A 16,968-nucleotide genomic window follows, 5' to 3' on the forward strand; every position below is an offset into this window, starting at 1 on the left:
ACTTACTGAACTGAGTTTAAATATGCAATTTGCTTTCACAAGTAGTGAAGATTAGGGCTGGGCGATATCTGGATTTCAACACCGTTGAACCGCTAAACCTCACAACGTATTGATACACCATGATGTCTGAAATAAGGATGGCGTTATGCAGAGGCATTGGCTGGCTTCACGGTTTTTCCCACATTGTGATTTTTGCATAGCACACACACATCACAATTTGTGATAATTGCCAGGTCATAAATTATGAAACTGCTATCACAATATGGATTTCAAAATGGTTTTTGATGATATATTGATATATCGATCATCCCTAGTGATGGCCACCAACTTGGAGAGCTTTAAAAGAGGATTAGACAAATTCATGGAAGATAAAGTTTGGTTACTAGCCATGGTGACCACGGTCTGTGCCAGTTGCTGCTGGGCTTCCGTTCGAAGCATCTGGTTGGCCAGTGTGAGAACAGGATGCTGAACTAGATGGGCCATGGGCCTGATCCAGTAGCCCCTTCTGCTCTATAGATGAACTTAAGGGGCCGCTCAATAACTGCATTTTCTTGGAAGTTTAACTTGAGGAAGGCAGATTGAAAAAGCTGCATCCTTTTGTTTAACATGCACACCTCAATAAGATGCTCAGAAAATGTGACTGAACTTACAGAAAGAAAAAATTGGGAAGCCTTTGCCTCTACAAATGGAATTATGTGCACTCCAAGGAGGCTTTGGAAGGCACAGATGAGGAAGAGGCGGGTGGTGGTGATAGGTGATGTCAGGGGACTGCCATCGGAACAGGGGAGGGAGGCAGGGGGATACAGGAGCAGTGCCTCAGAAGCGCCTTGTCCAGCAGTGGTGAAAGCCGCACCTCCAGTGGAGCAGAGGGGGAAGGGGGCAGCCAAGCCAGGGGAGGGCTCAAAGATGCTACTGGGAGCCCAAGCAGTCGCACAGCTTACGCAGAGGGGTGAAACGTAAGGAGGGGAGGCGGAGATTTGGGGTGTCTAAGTTCTTACGTTGGGGGAGAAACCGGAAGGGGCCACTCCCGGAATCTGCAAGTGACTAAGACGGACATGAACTTTGTGGTTCTGCATTGTAAATAGTTTGCACCAAATAAAACCTGTTAAAGACAGGTCGGAGTCCTGCCTGGTTACTAACGAGCAACCACCACCAGCACCTGACAGGTGACTCCCTACTGAGGGGGACAGGCAGTAGGGCGTGGAGGAAACAGGATGTCCCAGGAGGTGTGTTGTCTTCCAGGTGCAAAGATTAACAATGTGGCAGAGAAGCTGCCAAATCTGATAAAGCCCACTGACCACTACCCCTTCGTTCTGATTCATAGTTGAGATTTCTGGCTTTCAGGGGGCTGGACTAGATGACCCTTGGGGTCCTTTCAAACTCTACAATTCTGCGATTCAAGCAGGTGCTGGAAGCTTCTGGGCAGCAGCATGGCCAGGGAGCTCTGGGCAAAAAAGAAGCACCTACCATCGGTTTCAACACCACCAGCAAGGTCTCAGTTCTTCTACCTCTTAGGTTCATTTCCCACCCACCTCTTCCCAAAAGTGCTTTGGAGGAGCAGAGCAATAACCAAGCAGGGACTAGAACTATCCTGGCACCAGCCAGAAAAGTATTTGTTTGTTGACTGCATCAAGAGGATTGTCGGTTGTGTGGGATTTCTGCTTGCGGGTGAAGAGTACAGGGTTTGCTGCCTGCAGAAGGTTACTGGCTGAGGGAGTGTGAGTGTGGACCAGAGCCCAGGCTTGGCTATAGGAACAACTTTGGCCATGTACAAGCATACACTTCAGATCCCTGGCTGGTGAGTATGTGAAAAGACGTTTAATCTCGCACTGAGTAACATTTAGGTGCTAGCAACAATTGTGAGCCAACAATATAACCCCTCATACAAGGATGTTGCTGCTACATATTATGATGCTGGAACCTAAAGTCTACCTGTTCTTACCTTCTTACTGCATTCTAGTCCCAGGGCATCCAGCTCCTCCTGCATAACACGAAGCTTTGCCTTTAGGAACCGGATTTGGGCCTCTGTAGATTTGCAATAATTACATTTAATGTTCTGGACTGTTGTGCCATTCTAGACCTGACAGAAAAGAGCCTCAAAACATCTGAATAGCTTTTAACCACACGCTTATGCTAATGGTACAATGATATAAAAGTTTTGAAGACTGACAATTCTAGAACATCCTTCACAGATGCAAAGACATTCCATGAAACAGACCGTTCAATTCCTTGGACTGGGAGTCCCTAGTGTCTGAAGGGAGTGCACAGGATTAAAAAGTGCAATGTTACCAGACTTCCCCTGGGACGACGTCAGGAAGGATTCCTTGCAGGGAGTGATACCTAAAACAATCTCCCACCCCAGGTGGCTTGCCAAGTGTGGTGATCTGCTGTTGCCAAACAAGCAGAAAGGAGATGCAGCTATGGCAGCAATGAGGATAGCACAGGTGGGCAATAAACTGTGAGACACTGAAAGACACCTCCGTTTTCTCATGTGACTGATAATTTATCCCTCATCCTAGGAACTAGATGAAACACTGCCAATTCAAAGAGTAGGCATGTGTCTATGTGAGGCCTTAAAATTTAAAGATCACATGAACAGGTCAGTTGGAAGAGAAATCCAGCTCCCTTTTAGCAGTAAGGAAAGGACAGTAAAAAGCAGACCCACCTGCTCCAATTTCACTTCCTGCACCGGGAATAAGATCGTCCTCTAGATCAGGAAAGTTTCCTTCTTCAAGTTGCCCTTCAATTTTCCCAATTGTCTTGGCAAGAGAGAAGTCTGGGACTGCAACATCTGCAGCACTTGGAATGTCATGTGGTCTTAGTTTTGTGCTGCAGACAAGGCCAAAACACAGCATTTCTAAGCATTTTAAGAGCGAACAACAGAAAAAAGGACTGGAATCTAAGAAGCAATTGGCAAAAACAAATAAACTGATAAGGGGCTATTTCACCATTCTAGAAAAGGGAGGATTTCTCCAGACCTGGTCGTGAAAAGTCAACAGGACCAATTATCCCAGTAAAATAGAACATCATTAATGTGACATGGATGGGATTGTTAGCTGTTGGGGTGAGGCCAGTTTTTTAAAGCTGCCCTTCTTCAGAAAGCAGAATGCTGTTAGAGGCTTTCTGTGGTTTGTTGATTGTTTTTAACAGTTCACCTTGCTATTAGCCTCCGTCAGTGCTACATAGGCAAAAATAGTTTTAGCTTCTTTACTTTTAATTATGTTCATGTAGTTACTATCACCAGGCATGGTTAGAAGATAACACCAGTTGCTGTTGTACTTTGAAAAATGCCTAAGATAAGCTGGGTGCTATTCAGCTGCTGCTGCTGTACCTTGACAGAGTTCCTTTCCCCTTCTTTCCAGATAGCGGCCTAGTCCGAAATGTAGACGCAGAGCTAGGTTTCTTCTTGTTTGGTTGCTAAGGAAAATTCAGAAAACAAAAACTCTTAGCTACCTAAAGTCTTAGACAAAAGGGCACAAGAGGAGCTCTGCTGACTCAGGCCAGTGGCCCACCTAGTCCAGCATCCAGCAGCCAACCAGGTGGCTTGAGGGAGGCCCCTGAGCAGGATCTGAGCACAACAGCACTCTCCTCGCTTGAGACTGCCATCAACTGATATTGAGAAGTATCCTGCCTCCAACAGTGGCATTTTTCTTCTCCAAGCCTGCTTTTCTGTAAATTATGAGTCACAGGTTTCTACGAATATGGACAAAGCCCAAAGACAAACGGTGACGAAAGATGGTAGATTACCAAAGACGTTCTTTGAAATGACTGACAATATGGATCTTGTTGATATCTGGAGAACTAAGAACCCCTTGGGAAGAGAAGGAACTTTCTTCTCTGAGGCCAAAATGACATGGACCAGAATTGATCAAATTTGGGTAACTAGGGGACTGGCTCCGAAGACAAAAAAGTGGAAATTTGTGCTAAAACTTGCTCCGATCATAATGCAGTGAAGATGGAAATGACATTAACACCAATTGGTGCCTTTAGATGGAGGATGAATGAATCCTTGTTTAGGAATGAGGAAATTACCAAAAAGGCCCAGAAAAACTTGAGAGACTATTTTGAGATAAATATGAATACCACTACTGAAAAAAGAGTGATTTGGGACGCAAGCAAAGCAGTTATGAGAGGGTTTTTGATACAACAAAGTGCAATCAAGAAAAGAGCCCAAAATGAAAAAAGGGGAAAAAAATTGGAGAAAATAAAGGATGGAGAAAAGAGACTGAGGGCGAAACCGAAATCACAGGAGATCCTGAAAGAGATAAAGTTATATCAAGTACAATATATGAAATTGATGAATCAGGAAATAGAATGGAAGATTAAGCAGATGAGACAAAAGACATTTGAATCAGCGAATAAGTGTGGGAAACTGCTGGCATGGCAAATGAAAAAAAGACAAAAACTCAACACTATTACGAACTTGGTGGTGGATGGAAAGAACATACAGAATCCTGCGGAGATTAGGAAGTGTTTTCAGAAGTATTTTAAACAGTTATATACGCAGGAGACTCAGAAAGAAATAGATATTGACCGATTTTTGAGAACAAACGGATTACAAAAAATCTCTCAAGAGAAAAGATCAATGCTAAACTATGAAATAACTGATCAAGAGGTGGAAGGAGCCATCCAGAATATGAAATTGGGCAAATCTCCAGGACCGGATGGTCTGACTGCAAGATATTATAGAGTCTTGAAAGAATGGTTAGTATACCCTTTGAAGGAAGTTTGCAATGAAATACTGGGGGGGGGGGAGGCACCCGAGTCGTGGAAAGAAGCTTACATTACACTTATACCGAAAACAGAATCGGAAAAGACACAGCTTAAAAACTACCGTCCCATATCCTTACTTAATGTGGATTACAAAATTTTTGCAGAAATTATGGCTAAAAGATTAAAAAAGGTATTGATAGAAGAAATCCATAAAGACCAAGCGGGCTTTCTCCCGGGGAGACATTTGTCAGAGAACACAAGGAACATAATTAATATTTTAGAAAAATTATATGTGAATATTAATACTAAAGCTGTTTTGATATTTGTGGACGCGGAGAAAGCCTTTGACAATATTTCTTGGAGTTTTATGAAGAAAAATTTAGGCCAAGGGTTTGAAAACGGTATAGGTGCAATTTATTCAGAACAAAAAGCTAAGCTAATTGTGAACAATGTAGTTACAGAAGAGTTTAAGATTGAGAAAGGAGCACGACAGGGCTGCCCAATCTCCCCATTGCTTTTTATATCGGTCCTGGAGGTCTTGCTCAATATGATTAGAAAGGACCAATTGGTGAAAGGTATACAACTCGGAGCTAAACAGTATAAATTGAAAGCTTTTGCTGATGATTTAGTTTTGACATTACAGGAGCCAGAATCCAGTACTAAAAGAGTATTGCAATTAATTCAAGAATTTGGTCAAGTGGCAGGATTTAAGCTGAACAAGCTGAAAACTAAGGTGTTAGAGAAAAACTTAACTGAGATTGAAAAAGAGAGGTTTCAGAAGGAGACAGGATTAACATTGGTTAAGAAGGTGAAATATTTAGGGGTTCATATGACTGCTAAAAATGTGAACTTATTTAAAGATAATTATGAAAAATGTTGGATGGAAGTGAAAAAGGATTTGGAAATATGGTCAAAATTGAAGTTATCATTGCTGGGCCGAATTGCTGCGATAAAGATGAATGTATTGCCTAGGATGTTGTTTTTGTTTCAAACATTGCAATTTTTGGACAAGATGGACTGTTTCAAGAAATGGCAGAGAGATATCTCAAGATTTGTCTGGCAGGGCAAGAAACCTCAGATAAAATTTAAGATTTTAACTGACGCTAAAGAAAGAGGTGGATTTGCCCTGCCAGACCTTAAACTTTATTATGAATCAGCCGCATTTTGTTGGCTGAAAGATTGGCTGCTTCTTGAAAACACGGACATTTTGGACTTAGAAGGTTTTAATAATGCTTTTGGATGGCATGCATATCTGTGGTATGATAAGGTCAAAGTACATAAAGCCTTTAAAAACCATATTGTCAGGAAAGCACTATTTAATGTTTGGATGAGATATAAGGATTTACTTGAAAGTAAAACACCAAGGTGGCTGTCCCCAATGGAGGCTAAGGCTCTGAAAAAACTTCATATGGAGACAAACTGGCCAAAATATTGGGAAATTCTGGAACAGGATGGAGATAGATTAAAGCTGCAGAGTTTTGACTGTTTAAAAACTAAAGTACGAGACTGGCTTCATTATTATCAAATAAGGGAGGCATACAATTTGGACAAGAAAATTGGTTTTCAGGTGGAAAAATCAAAACTGGAAACAGAATTGTTAGACCCTAAAACTAAGAACTTATCAAGAATGTATAACTTGCTGTTGAAATGGAATACACAAGATGAAATGGTTAAATCTGTTATGATTAAATGGGCACAAGATTTTGGACATAACATTATGATGGCTGACTGGGAAAAGTTATGGACCACAGGTATTAAGTTTACGGCTTGTAATGCCTTAAGAGAGAATATAATGAAAATGATTTATAGGTGGTACCTAACCCCAGTCAAGCTGGCAAAAATTTACCATCTGCCCGACAATAAATGTTGGAAATGTAAAGAGACTGAAGGTACATTCTTTCACCTTTGGTGGACGTGCCCTAGGATTAAGGCCTTCTGGGAGATGATCTATAATGAAATGAAAAAGCTATTTAAATATACCTTCCAGAAGAAACCAGATGCCTTTCTCCTGGGCATGGTCGGCCAACTGGTGCGAAGGGAGGATAGAACCTTTTTTATGTACGCTACTACAGCAGCAAGAATACTCATTGCAAAGTATTGGAAGACACAAGAACTACCCACCCGAGAAGAATGGCAGACGAAAGTGATGGACTATATGGAATTGGCTGAGATGACTGGCAGAATCCGGGACCAAGGAGAAGAGTCGGTGGAAGAAGATTGGAAAAAACTTAAAGCATATCTTCAAAAACATTGTAAAATTAAGGAATGTTAGAAAGATGTTGGAAAAAGAAAATTAGGTGGTTTTGGTAGAAATAATATAAAGGATTAAGTAAAAATGAGTTGATGAACTTGATGAAAGAGAGGACGTTAAATTATAATATAATAAATTAAATTAAATTACTTAAATGAAAATAAGGTTGGAAGGATTTGCTGAAATAACGATTTGAACTAGAATGCAAAATTGGGAGGTGAGGGGAGGTCAAGGAAATAAGTAAAGGAAGAAAGTTATATAAAGGTCTAATCAGTTCTTTTTATATTTTTAAGTGAATGTATTTTTCATTTTCATTTTTATTTTTCTTTCTTTGTTGTTGTTGTAGTATTCTTTTTTTGTATTTTGTATTGTTCTTTTTTCCTTTTTGTAACTTTTAAACTTTTAAACTTTGAATAAATATCATTTTAAAAAAAACAACAAAAGTTTATTCTAACTACATGTGAAGCAGAGTCAAATCCCCACCCTTGCACAAAATTCTCTAGCTGCAGTAGTCAACATCTCTCAGCTCAACTTCTCTCCCTAGGTGGAAGGATAGCATGTGCATGTGCTGTGACACTCAGATTAATTTTAAGTGGTTAAAAACTGCACTGATTACTGTGTGTCCCCTATTGATCATCGTATCCCCATCCTGTTTGCAATCTTTATCTTGTTTGTCCATGTTAGAGGACCTAGAAAGGAGGGCACAATCGTTCCTCTTTTGTGTAAGAGCAGCTGTACAGAGCTGGACCCCTGGCAGACTGGAGACAAAAGACAGAACGAATAATGATCCACCGCTAGAGGGCCACAAGGAACATGGAAAATTTGGACTATCTTTCTTAATGCTCCTCTTGCTTCTGGATCACACACAAACACAAACAAACAAAAAACAAACGCCCTGTGGCCACAGACCTCTGGCCCATCCAGAAGCTCTTTCATTTCCTCCCACAGGCTGCACATCAACTCTCCACTACTCCTTTTGTGCAAGGATGCACCTGATCCTTACAAGCCCATGAATCTGAGCCCACACAAGTGGACTCAGCAATGTAAAGCTACAAGCCCTACGCAAACGCACCTTGGCGCAAGCGTCCCTGGATTCCGTGGGAATGACGCTCACTGTGATACCATTAAGGTAAGTGGTATAATAAGCAATTTTTGTATCTGCAAAAGATATCTTCACATCAATGCACTAAATTTAAGTAACAATGTTTGTGACTGTATGTGTTCTGACTGAAGAGGTTCATATATAAGTGTCCATTCCCAAAGGTTTTTTAAAAAGAGTAGAAAATATGAAGGCCTTGAACAATTTCCTTACACCAGAGATCTGTCTTGGGTGTAGAGAAATAAGAGCCAAGATGAACAGTTGTCATCCGGTCAACTGTCCTGCTTCAGTCTAGCCATGATCCAAAGAGAGGCAGGTACTGTCCCACCTCATTCTCTGACTCACTGAATGGATTCTCTGTGCCTCCACTGCTATTGAAGACACACAGCAAATGTTACCTTCTCCTCCTGCTTTGAGAGGAGCACATCCGCCCCCAATTTCAGTACCTTATTAAGTGCAAGAGGAGCAGTTGGCAATTCAGGAGACCACTGATCTCTGGAGAGAAAAAGGAAATTGCAGCAATTAGCTTATTTTGAAGAACAAAATAAATTATGCATTTTACTGTGTTTTAATTTTTTTGAACCAAAATTGTAGAAGGGAAGATCAATGATGCAAAACACATCACTCACTTTTCAAAATGTTTTGGCTTCATAGAAACAGCTTCAGTAAAGAGCTCCTTCCTGTGAGGTGGGTGGCATGAGCAGCACTGGCAGAGGACTGTGGTCTGTCATGCTGGAGATATCCAGAGATTCTGAAGCTGGCACCATATGGCCACATCCTCATGGACATGGGAAGAAACAAAGCATCCAAGGGGGGGGGGAGCCTGGGGGGAAAGCCTTCCTGTGGGATATCCAAGCCCTCTCTGTATTGGCTGCTAAGAAAGAAGGGCAATCAAGAGGGAAGCTGTGGCATTTGCCTGCTGCTCAATCTTGCACTCGATAAAGCCGAAGGCAATGCTCACCAAACCAGGGCACAGGGGTGACATTTTAAGACTGATTTGTGTCCTGCCCCAATTTAGTAATGTGAAGGCCTGGAGAGATCGTCAGGGGTGATGAGACTAGGAAACTGTCCCCCACCATCCTGGACCTTCCCATCTTCCCCTGTGACCCCAAGTCTCTCTCCTTCAAGTCCCAGGCACAGAGATCCCCAGGAGTTCACCATGTAGCTGACCCCTCTTGACTTCTGAAAGCTGTGCGGCTTGGTCCTTCAGCAATCCTACTCTTTTGCCATTAGTTGGAAGACTACTTGAAACTATAGGACTGTAAAGACACAGGCTACCTCCAGACTTCGTTCTCCAGTGCTGTGTGTCTGCCACCCAGGCATGAAGGAAGATTGCGAAATGCAGCCTGGATATGGACGTAGTGCCCAGTTAACAAAATGCAGCTGGCCTTTGGAAATATCCTTGGATGGTTCTGGGTCCAAAAGAAAGGGCAATACAAAACTCTGGCAACTTTCTTGTGTGGTCTAGCTTTTTTTACGAAGCAAGGAAGCAGCAAGCACCATGGTTGAGATAAGGTCAACATTTTTCTTCCAAACAGTCAGTTCATATAAAAACAACCCAGAGAAAGTTCACAGCAAAGTCTACTGGGCAACCAGCTTAGACTGGTAAAGGTATATCCCCTTCACTGGCCATAATGGAACAGTGATCTCTCCCTAACTTTGAATTTGACTGATCCAAGAGATCAGATGCAGCCATCTGGCTTGGGATGAAGGGAAAGGAGAGCTGAACTCAAAATCTTCAACATCCTGATATGCCCAGATCCTAGCATGGACACGTGCAAATTTACTTAGAGGTAAATTTAAAAGATTCTGGGTGTGTTGGCATAAGTCACCCCCGCACCCCAGCACAGGAAGCCAAGTCCCAAAGCACTCCAAGCATTGTGGAGAGACATTGTGCACAGCCAGTGGCCATGCAGCTACCCTTAATATGGCTATGAGAGGTTGGAGCAGTCCACACAGAAGCTCAAAATCAGAATCCGCAAACCAGTAGCACCCTGCTTGTCCCCAGACATGGCTAGCCCAGCCAGTTGATCATGCTGGCACTGAAGTGGGAGGGGCAGCACATGGCTGTGAACCCCTCCCTGAACTGACAGTTCTAGGCCCTTTGATAGAAGCCCCAACTACCTTTTGCAGGAAGCTTCTGGCTCAGCTTCCTGGAATTGGCCAGAAGTGGTAGGATAATAATGATGATGATGATGATGATGATGATGAAGAATCTTAAAGGGAACAGCTTCCAGATTTAGGGGCAAGACCTATAAAACTTTGTAGCAAAGTCCCACTGCTTAAAATGTCTGTGAACCAAAGGCCAATCAAACACATAGACACGGAGTAGGGAAAAGTGGCAGCACTTTGGAAGAAGAGGGAGGAAGAAGCAAGCAAGCAAGCAAGCAGGGGAGGTGGGGAAAGGGAGGAGAGGAAGGAAACCAGCCCTCCCCCACCCCCGAAAAAGAAAAAGATTGTACTTCCAGAATATAGTGACTCTTGTTGGTCACAGGCAAGGATCACTGCCTGCCTTCAGAAAAGCTGATTTGGCAGAAACAGAAAAGCCCAACACACCTATACAGAGGCAAGAAGAGAAGAAAACTAAACATTAGATTATAATCTTGGCAGGGAAGGAGAGAGTGTCAGGAGTGGGCAGCCCTTGGGTTTGCAGCTTCCCTAGGTAGTGCCAAGCACTCATGCAAGCAGAAGTTCACAAACTTGTATGAACTGGAGTATTTACAATGGGAAACATAATAATAGCTGTGGGGTGTGTAAGCCAGAAACACACGGTGTAACTGCTGCACTGTTTGAAAGGTATGTATGTGAATGTGGAACAAAAGTGGTGTAATCTGATTTGCCAGCTGACAAAAGGGCCAATTTAGCTGTAGCACTTTCTTCCTGGACAGTACTGATGCCCAACAAGCTGCCCTGCAAGTCTTGCTCCGGGGCGGGGCGGGGGGGGGGCTCTCTCATGCCATCCACTGACTTAGTGCCTTCCCACTGGTTTCTTAACATCCCCGGAAAGGGCTTGGCAGCACAATACACTCTGGTCTGCAGCTCCCCTAAATAGGCAGAATTATGAGAATTATCCTAAAATGATAAAGAAAGAAGTCCTGATGTGAAGAACAAGGGGTGCCACAATGGCCAGAAAAAGCCAGGATAGAAAAACCAAGTCTGTACCAAACAGAAAGTGGAACTTCAGTTATTATGTCTCTTCACAGGATGCGGTCTAAACACTGCACCTTCCTTGTGCAAGTATCACCCGTGAAAGGCCACTGCTGCAAGCCTTGTATTAGGGAGGATTCCTATGGCACCCTTGCCTACACTTGATCACAGAACCACAGTTCCAGGCTGGAGTATACTCACTGTCTTCTTAGACCATGTATTATTTCTTCCCTGGAGGACTTGCAAGCAGGAGGGCCAGGACTCGGGCTCTTCTACTCAAATCTGTGAGATGCTGTAACCCAACTTATTTCTCCGCCCCTCTCTCCTGAGCCACTTCTTAAAAGACTCTGGATGCTACAAACCCTCTGAAAACTGAAGCTACTTGCGCACAGCTGTGAGAGTTATTCCCATATTCAAATGGGTCAGCAGTGACCTTTTGCTGCCTAGGGGCAGAAACACTCAGTTCAGCTCCAGTACTAGTGGAGTCTGAGCGGCTGGATGCAAACATGAGAAGCACATGCCTGACCGTCTCCTCTGTGTTCAAGTAATCTGGTTCCTACCTGACCACACACTCACCCCGGCCAAATGCTATGAGGTGCACGGCTGAACAAAAGGCCAACAACTGACTTGCTTTGGTTATCAACTGTAGAAACAAATCCCCACCCCAAACATATATTCAGAGGTATATTACATTTAAAAACTTATAGGTAAAGGGACCTCTGACCATTAGGTCCAGTCGTGGCCGACTCTGGGGTTGTGGCGCTCATCTCGCTTTATTGGCCGAGGGAGCCGGCGTACAGCTTCCAGGTCATGTGGCCAGCATGACTAAGCCGCTTCTGGCGAACCAGAGCAGCGCATGGAAATGCCGTTTTCCTTCCCGCCGGAGCGGTACCTATTTATCTACTTGCACTTTGAACTGCTATGTTGGCAGGAGCAGGGACCAAGCAACGGGAGCTCACCCCGTCGCGGGGATTCGAACCACGACCTTCTGATTGGCAAGTCCTAGGCTCTGTGGTTCAAGCCACAGTGCCACCCGCGTCCCGAAAAACTTATAAGTCTATCTTATGCACCCCCGTTTTAAGCACTGCAGTTACACTGTTCATGCACAACATGGAGCTGTGTGCTCCTCCTCTTTAGGTGAATTTGTTTAACTGCTGTTTCTGACTCTATGGGGAGCGGGCACAGAGCACACCCTTTGCATATCTAAGGACTCGGGAGGTCCATTCTTGACTTCTCCTGCTAAAAGGGGCTCTCAGCCAGGTAAGGGGGCTGGGAAAGGCCATGTGCCTAAGATTCCAGTGAACTAACCTTTTGAGGTGATGTGAACCAAGGATTTAGCTTGGTACAAAAACAACTCCTTGTATAGTCCGGCTTTTGATTCCTCCCCCACCTAATTTTTTGTTAGGGGTAAGGAATTTAGGAAAACAATAGTCATCTCAGAAAATAAAGGGAGGGACTCTACAGAAAATACTTGGGCTGTCCACACTTTGAATGCCAATCATTAGGGCTGGGCAATATCTGCTTTTCAACATTGTGATGCATCACCAGTGAAACATTCCAATATAGTGATATATCACAATGTCTGAAAATGAGGAGTTTGAACTGGCTTGGTAGCCAGCCAGCCCTCTATGGCCAGCCACGCAGATGATCAGGAACACTGTGCCCTGCTTCTTCATAGTGAGGCCAGGTGGGCAGCTCTGCCCCGGGCAGAGCACATCAGCTGGGGTGCAAACAAGGAGTCCTGGGGCACGGCTGACCTCCCCACCACAGCCTCTCCCTGGAGCCTGCCCTGGGCTGCCGCCAGCTCCCACTCACATCGAGGGTGACTACCAGGAGCTGCTTCATTCCTCCAACGTGGTGGTGCTCCCATCTGTGCTGATCACTGCCACCAACTGACCAGGAAGCCCAGACCCGGAGGCAAGGAAGAGGAGCCAGCACTGCTCCTGCTGCTGCTCCCCAAGTGCTCTCAGGGACCCTTAGGACATGGCCAGCACCCAGTGCGAGGTGGAAGGGAGGAAGGAGGCAGCCTGGCTGCTCGGCTGGAGAAGTGCTAGCAGGCAAGTGGCAGGCAGGTGAGCGAATGAGCACACAAGAGATAGGTGAAGGCATGGCTGTCGCCCCTGGCCCCACTCCAGTATCTTAGGGGGCAGCTGGGCTACAGAGGGAGGGAGGGAGGGAGTGGGCCTTGGGTGGCCTTGCGGGGCTCCGAGAGGAGAGGCGAGAACTGGTGATGCTGTGTGTGAAACCCTGGCAAAACCTGCTGGCATTCATAGTATACTGCCTGGCCTAAAATTGTGAAATCGTTCCTGTGATGTAGGTTTCAAAACCAGTTTCGGGGCAATGAATGAATACATTGCCCAGCCCTATGGATAATCTTGCTTCTAACTGATTGAATTTAAATAAATTTGTATACTAATAAAAACTAAGTCCAACCACCCCCCCACACTTGCGTGTGATCATGTATACGTGTGGCACTGGAAAATAATTAAATTCATATCAGGCAATGGAGGGAGAAAGCTGGAGAATCCTTTTGGCTTGAGAGGAGATTCTTCCTGGAGCCCAAACAGGACTTCAGTTAGGGTGGAAGGGTGGAGGTGTAGTGGAGCTTTGTTTAGTGCTACCACGCACCTCAGCTGCAGTTTTCCACGCACCCTTCAGCTGGCCCCAAAGCTTCAATCCCAGTTGTGGATATTTTGGATGCAGTATTTTTTTATCTGGATTGGAGTGGCAGAGAGGGCATTTAAAGTGTGCTCCCCACTTATTTTCATTTGTGCATATGGGGCGCTGGAACGTAACTCCTGCATAAATGGGGAGTTGCTTGTATAGATACCTCTGTAAAGTATTGAAGGAAGTGTGGCGCTTGTTGGGAAGAGGTGTCCCTCCTCCCTTAGACACAAGGGGGAATGCCTCTTCTGAAATGGAGCCTGCTGTGATATACATATGCATCAAACAGAGGCCTTATTTCTTCAGGACAATTTATTCATATGCAAATTCATGCAATTTCATTGATTTAGCCAACAGCAAAAATCAAGAGACAGTCCTAACCCTCTAATATGCCAGAGATCAACCATCTTCAAAAACTAAATGACATGCCCTTCAATCTCAGCCTTACCATTGAAAATTTGTCCTCTGCTGTTTCATCAGCAACAAAGCTAGTTTATAATTCTATCTCCCACATTTTGCAGCCGTACAGAACTGACAAAGATACACCACAGGTATGAGAGAGCAATTCTCAGCATTTCCTCCACTTGATGAGTTGCCCCTGTTTGGCCTGTCCCAGATAAGACTGAGGCATCGTTGGTGGGCAGTTCCCTAGACCGGATGGATGGGAGGTTGCCTGCTCTTGATGGGGTTACACTCCCTCTGAAGGAGCAAGTACATCGCTTGGGGGTGCTCCTTGATTCACTGCAGTTGCCTGAGGCTCAGGTGGCCTTGGTGGCACAGAGTGCCTTCTATCAGCTGGTAGCTCAGTTGCACCCTTATCTGGCTAGGAATAGCCCAAGTTCTGTGGTCTATGCTCTGGTAACCTCTAGGTTGTTGTTGTTTAGTCGTGTCCGACTCTTCGTGACCCCCTGGACCAGAGCACGCCAGGCACTCCTGTCTTCCACTGCCTCCCACAGTTTAGTCAAACTCATGCTGGTAGCTTCGAGAACACTATCCAACCATCTCGTCCTCTGTCGTCCCCTTCTCCTTGTGCCCTCCATCTTTCCCAACATCAGCATCTTTTCCAGGGAGTCTTCTCTTCTCATGAGGTGGCCAAAGTATTGGAGTCTCAGATTCAGGATCTACCTCTAGATTAGATTAGTGCAATTTGTTATACGTGGGGCTGCCTCTGAAGATGGTTCAGAAACTTCAGCTGTTGCAGAATTCTGTGGCCAGGTTGCTCACTGGGACAAGATGATTTGAGCATATTACACCCCACGATCATCATCTGAGGCCCCACAAGAGGTCCAGATAGTGGCAACAAGAGAACAGACCCTTTTCTGCAGTGACTTCCAGCTTGTGGAACGCTCTCCCCCGGGAGGCTCACCTGGCAACTTCATTACATATCTTTAGGTGCCAAGGAAAAAACATTTATAAGCAGGCCTTTGGCTGATTAATCTATGGCCTTTTAAGCGTGTTTGTGGAAGGGGGTTTATTGGTTTGGGGAAAAATTTGTTATGTATTATTTTCTCTCCTTTTGTATTTTTACGTTGTGAACTGCCCTGTGATCTTTGGATGAAGGGCGGTATAGAAATCTAACTTAAATAATCAAGAAAAAATAAGTATAATAACAGCCTTTGATGAGAGATGTGCAGTGTGAGCTTATACAGGTCACTCCCAGGGGGTTTATGGCTTGCTGTTAGGTACAGAGGATGGCAGCCTTAGTGGGGAACTATGCAGCACAAAAGACGGGGGTCAACAGCTGCCTCAATGTTTCCAGCAAGAAGAGACATATGATTGTTTTGCAATATGGGAATGCAAGACTTGAGAGGCCCTTACAAGACCTGCATCACTTGCGCAAGGCCTTACAAAAGGTCTTATGAAACTGGAGGTGGGGTGTAGGTGGAAGAGAACAGGTCAAGGAAGAGGTCTCAGCACAGCTGTGGAGTGCAATCTTTTGTACTGTCTGCTTTGGGAGACCAGGGCACTTGAAGGACTCAGAAAGAACTATTTCCCAGGTAAGCACAACCACCCAAGAGCCTTTTAGTGGGAGAAGCAGCTGGACCCTGAACCTGGAACCCATGCATGCCAAGTGTGGACTTTCCCACTAAACTATGGCCACCATTACATTAACTCACAGCACTGAATTTTGCAAATAAAAAACTATTCTCTCTCAAACCTCTCTCTGGCACTGAAGGCCTTCAGCAGATAAGTTTTAGGAAGAGCTTACCTCTGATGTTTGGTCTCCTTGTCAAACAATTCAACCTGTGTAGAGATTGGCCTGGACAACATTTCTTGTTGATCTCTCTTCAATAAGGAAAGATTTTGTATTATAGTCAAATACTGTGTATACTACATCCAATTAACAGCCATCATAAACGCTTAATTATGTTGGTTGTGATGATTAAGAGATGTGCAGAAATGAGCAATAACTACCTCACCACCAGACTGTGTCAAAGACCACTTTTTTAAATTCCCCAGAGTTCCCAAAGCTTTGTTTTCCACTACTGAGATAATTCTATATCACAACTTTAGAATAAGAAGATAACTTTAATTACCAGTTAGCCCAACCCACTCTACTCTATAGATGCTAAGAAGATTGCCAGGATGAGAAAGAAAGCTTTCGTGGATTTTTACTTGCCAGTAAAGCTAAATTTTTCTTTCCATACAAGGGCAGGTGAAATCAGTCCTTCTCAAAGCAAATGTTTTTGCCATTCAGGGGAGTGAACCCTGTCCAACCACAATGCAGGGACAAAGTCCAAACCCAAACTGGCAGGGCTGGGGGAGGGGGAGGCATCAGTATGCCTAGTGCTATGTAAAACCAGTGTGAGCAGCAAGTGGGCTAATGGTATCTCCCTAAGCCTCACCTACTGTCTTGTAAAAGAAGCAGAAGCAGGAAGCCAGCACCCACCAATCCATACAGAGAAGGGAGGTGGCTAGAGAAGTCCTAATCTCTATAGGCTGAGTCAACAAGAGAGACAATCTCCACATGCAAAGACCATCCCATTGTTGTGGATAAGTACTTGCAATCAGGCCACTTTTAGAGATAGGCAATGTGAAGTACATGTTTTTTAAATATTCAAACCATGTAATGGTCTGAAAACAAACGTTAGTG

General features: G+C 44.4%; 1 protein-coding gene and 1 long non-coding RNA gene across 3 annotated transcripts in view; one reads left to right on the forward strand and one right to left on the reverse strand.

The window, feature by feature from the left end:
- The window catches only part of TEX9 (testis expressed 9), a 29,512-nt gene that overhangs the window by 4,120 nt on the left and 8,424 nt on the right, over window positions 1–16,968 (reverse strand). For both annotated transcript variants that reach the window (XM_081839161.1, XM_081839162.1), the window contains exons 4-8: window positions 16,084–16,160; window positions 8,510–8,558; window positions 3,332–3,417; window positions 2,666–2,829; window positions 1,943–2,025 (exon numbers count right to left, since the gene is read on the reverse strand). In XM_081839161.1, the coding sequence (XP_081695287.1) occupies window positions 1,943–2,025; window positions 2,666–2,829; window positions 3,332–3,417; window positions 8,510–8,558; window positions 16,084–16,160 (459 nt within the window). The remainder of the gene's footprint in view (window positions 1–1,942; window positions 2,026–2,665; window positions 2,830–3,331; window positions 3,418–8,509; window positions 8,559–16,083; window positions 16,161–16,968) is intronic.
- LOC309329016 lies at window positions 935–7,836 on the forward strand. Its single transcript, XR_014151019.1, has 2 exons — window positions 935–1,798; window positions 7,651–7,836. It is a non-coding gene; the product is annotated as an uncharacterized lncRNA (long non-coding RNA).

Source organism: Podarcis erhardii, assembly GCF_964252035.2.
Source record: "Podarcis erhardii genome assembly, chromosome: 14".
NCBI lineage: Eukaryota > Metazoa > Chordata > Lepidosauria > Squamata > Lacertidae > Podarcis > Podarcis erhardii.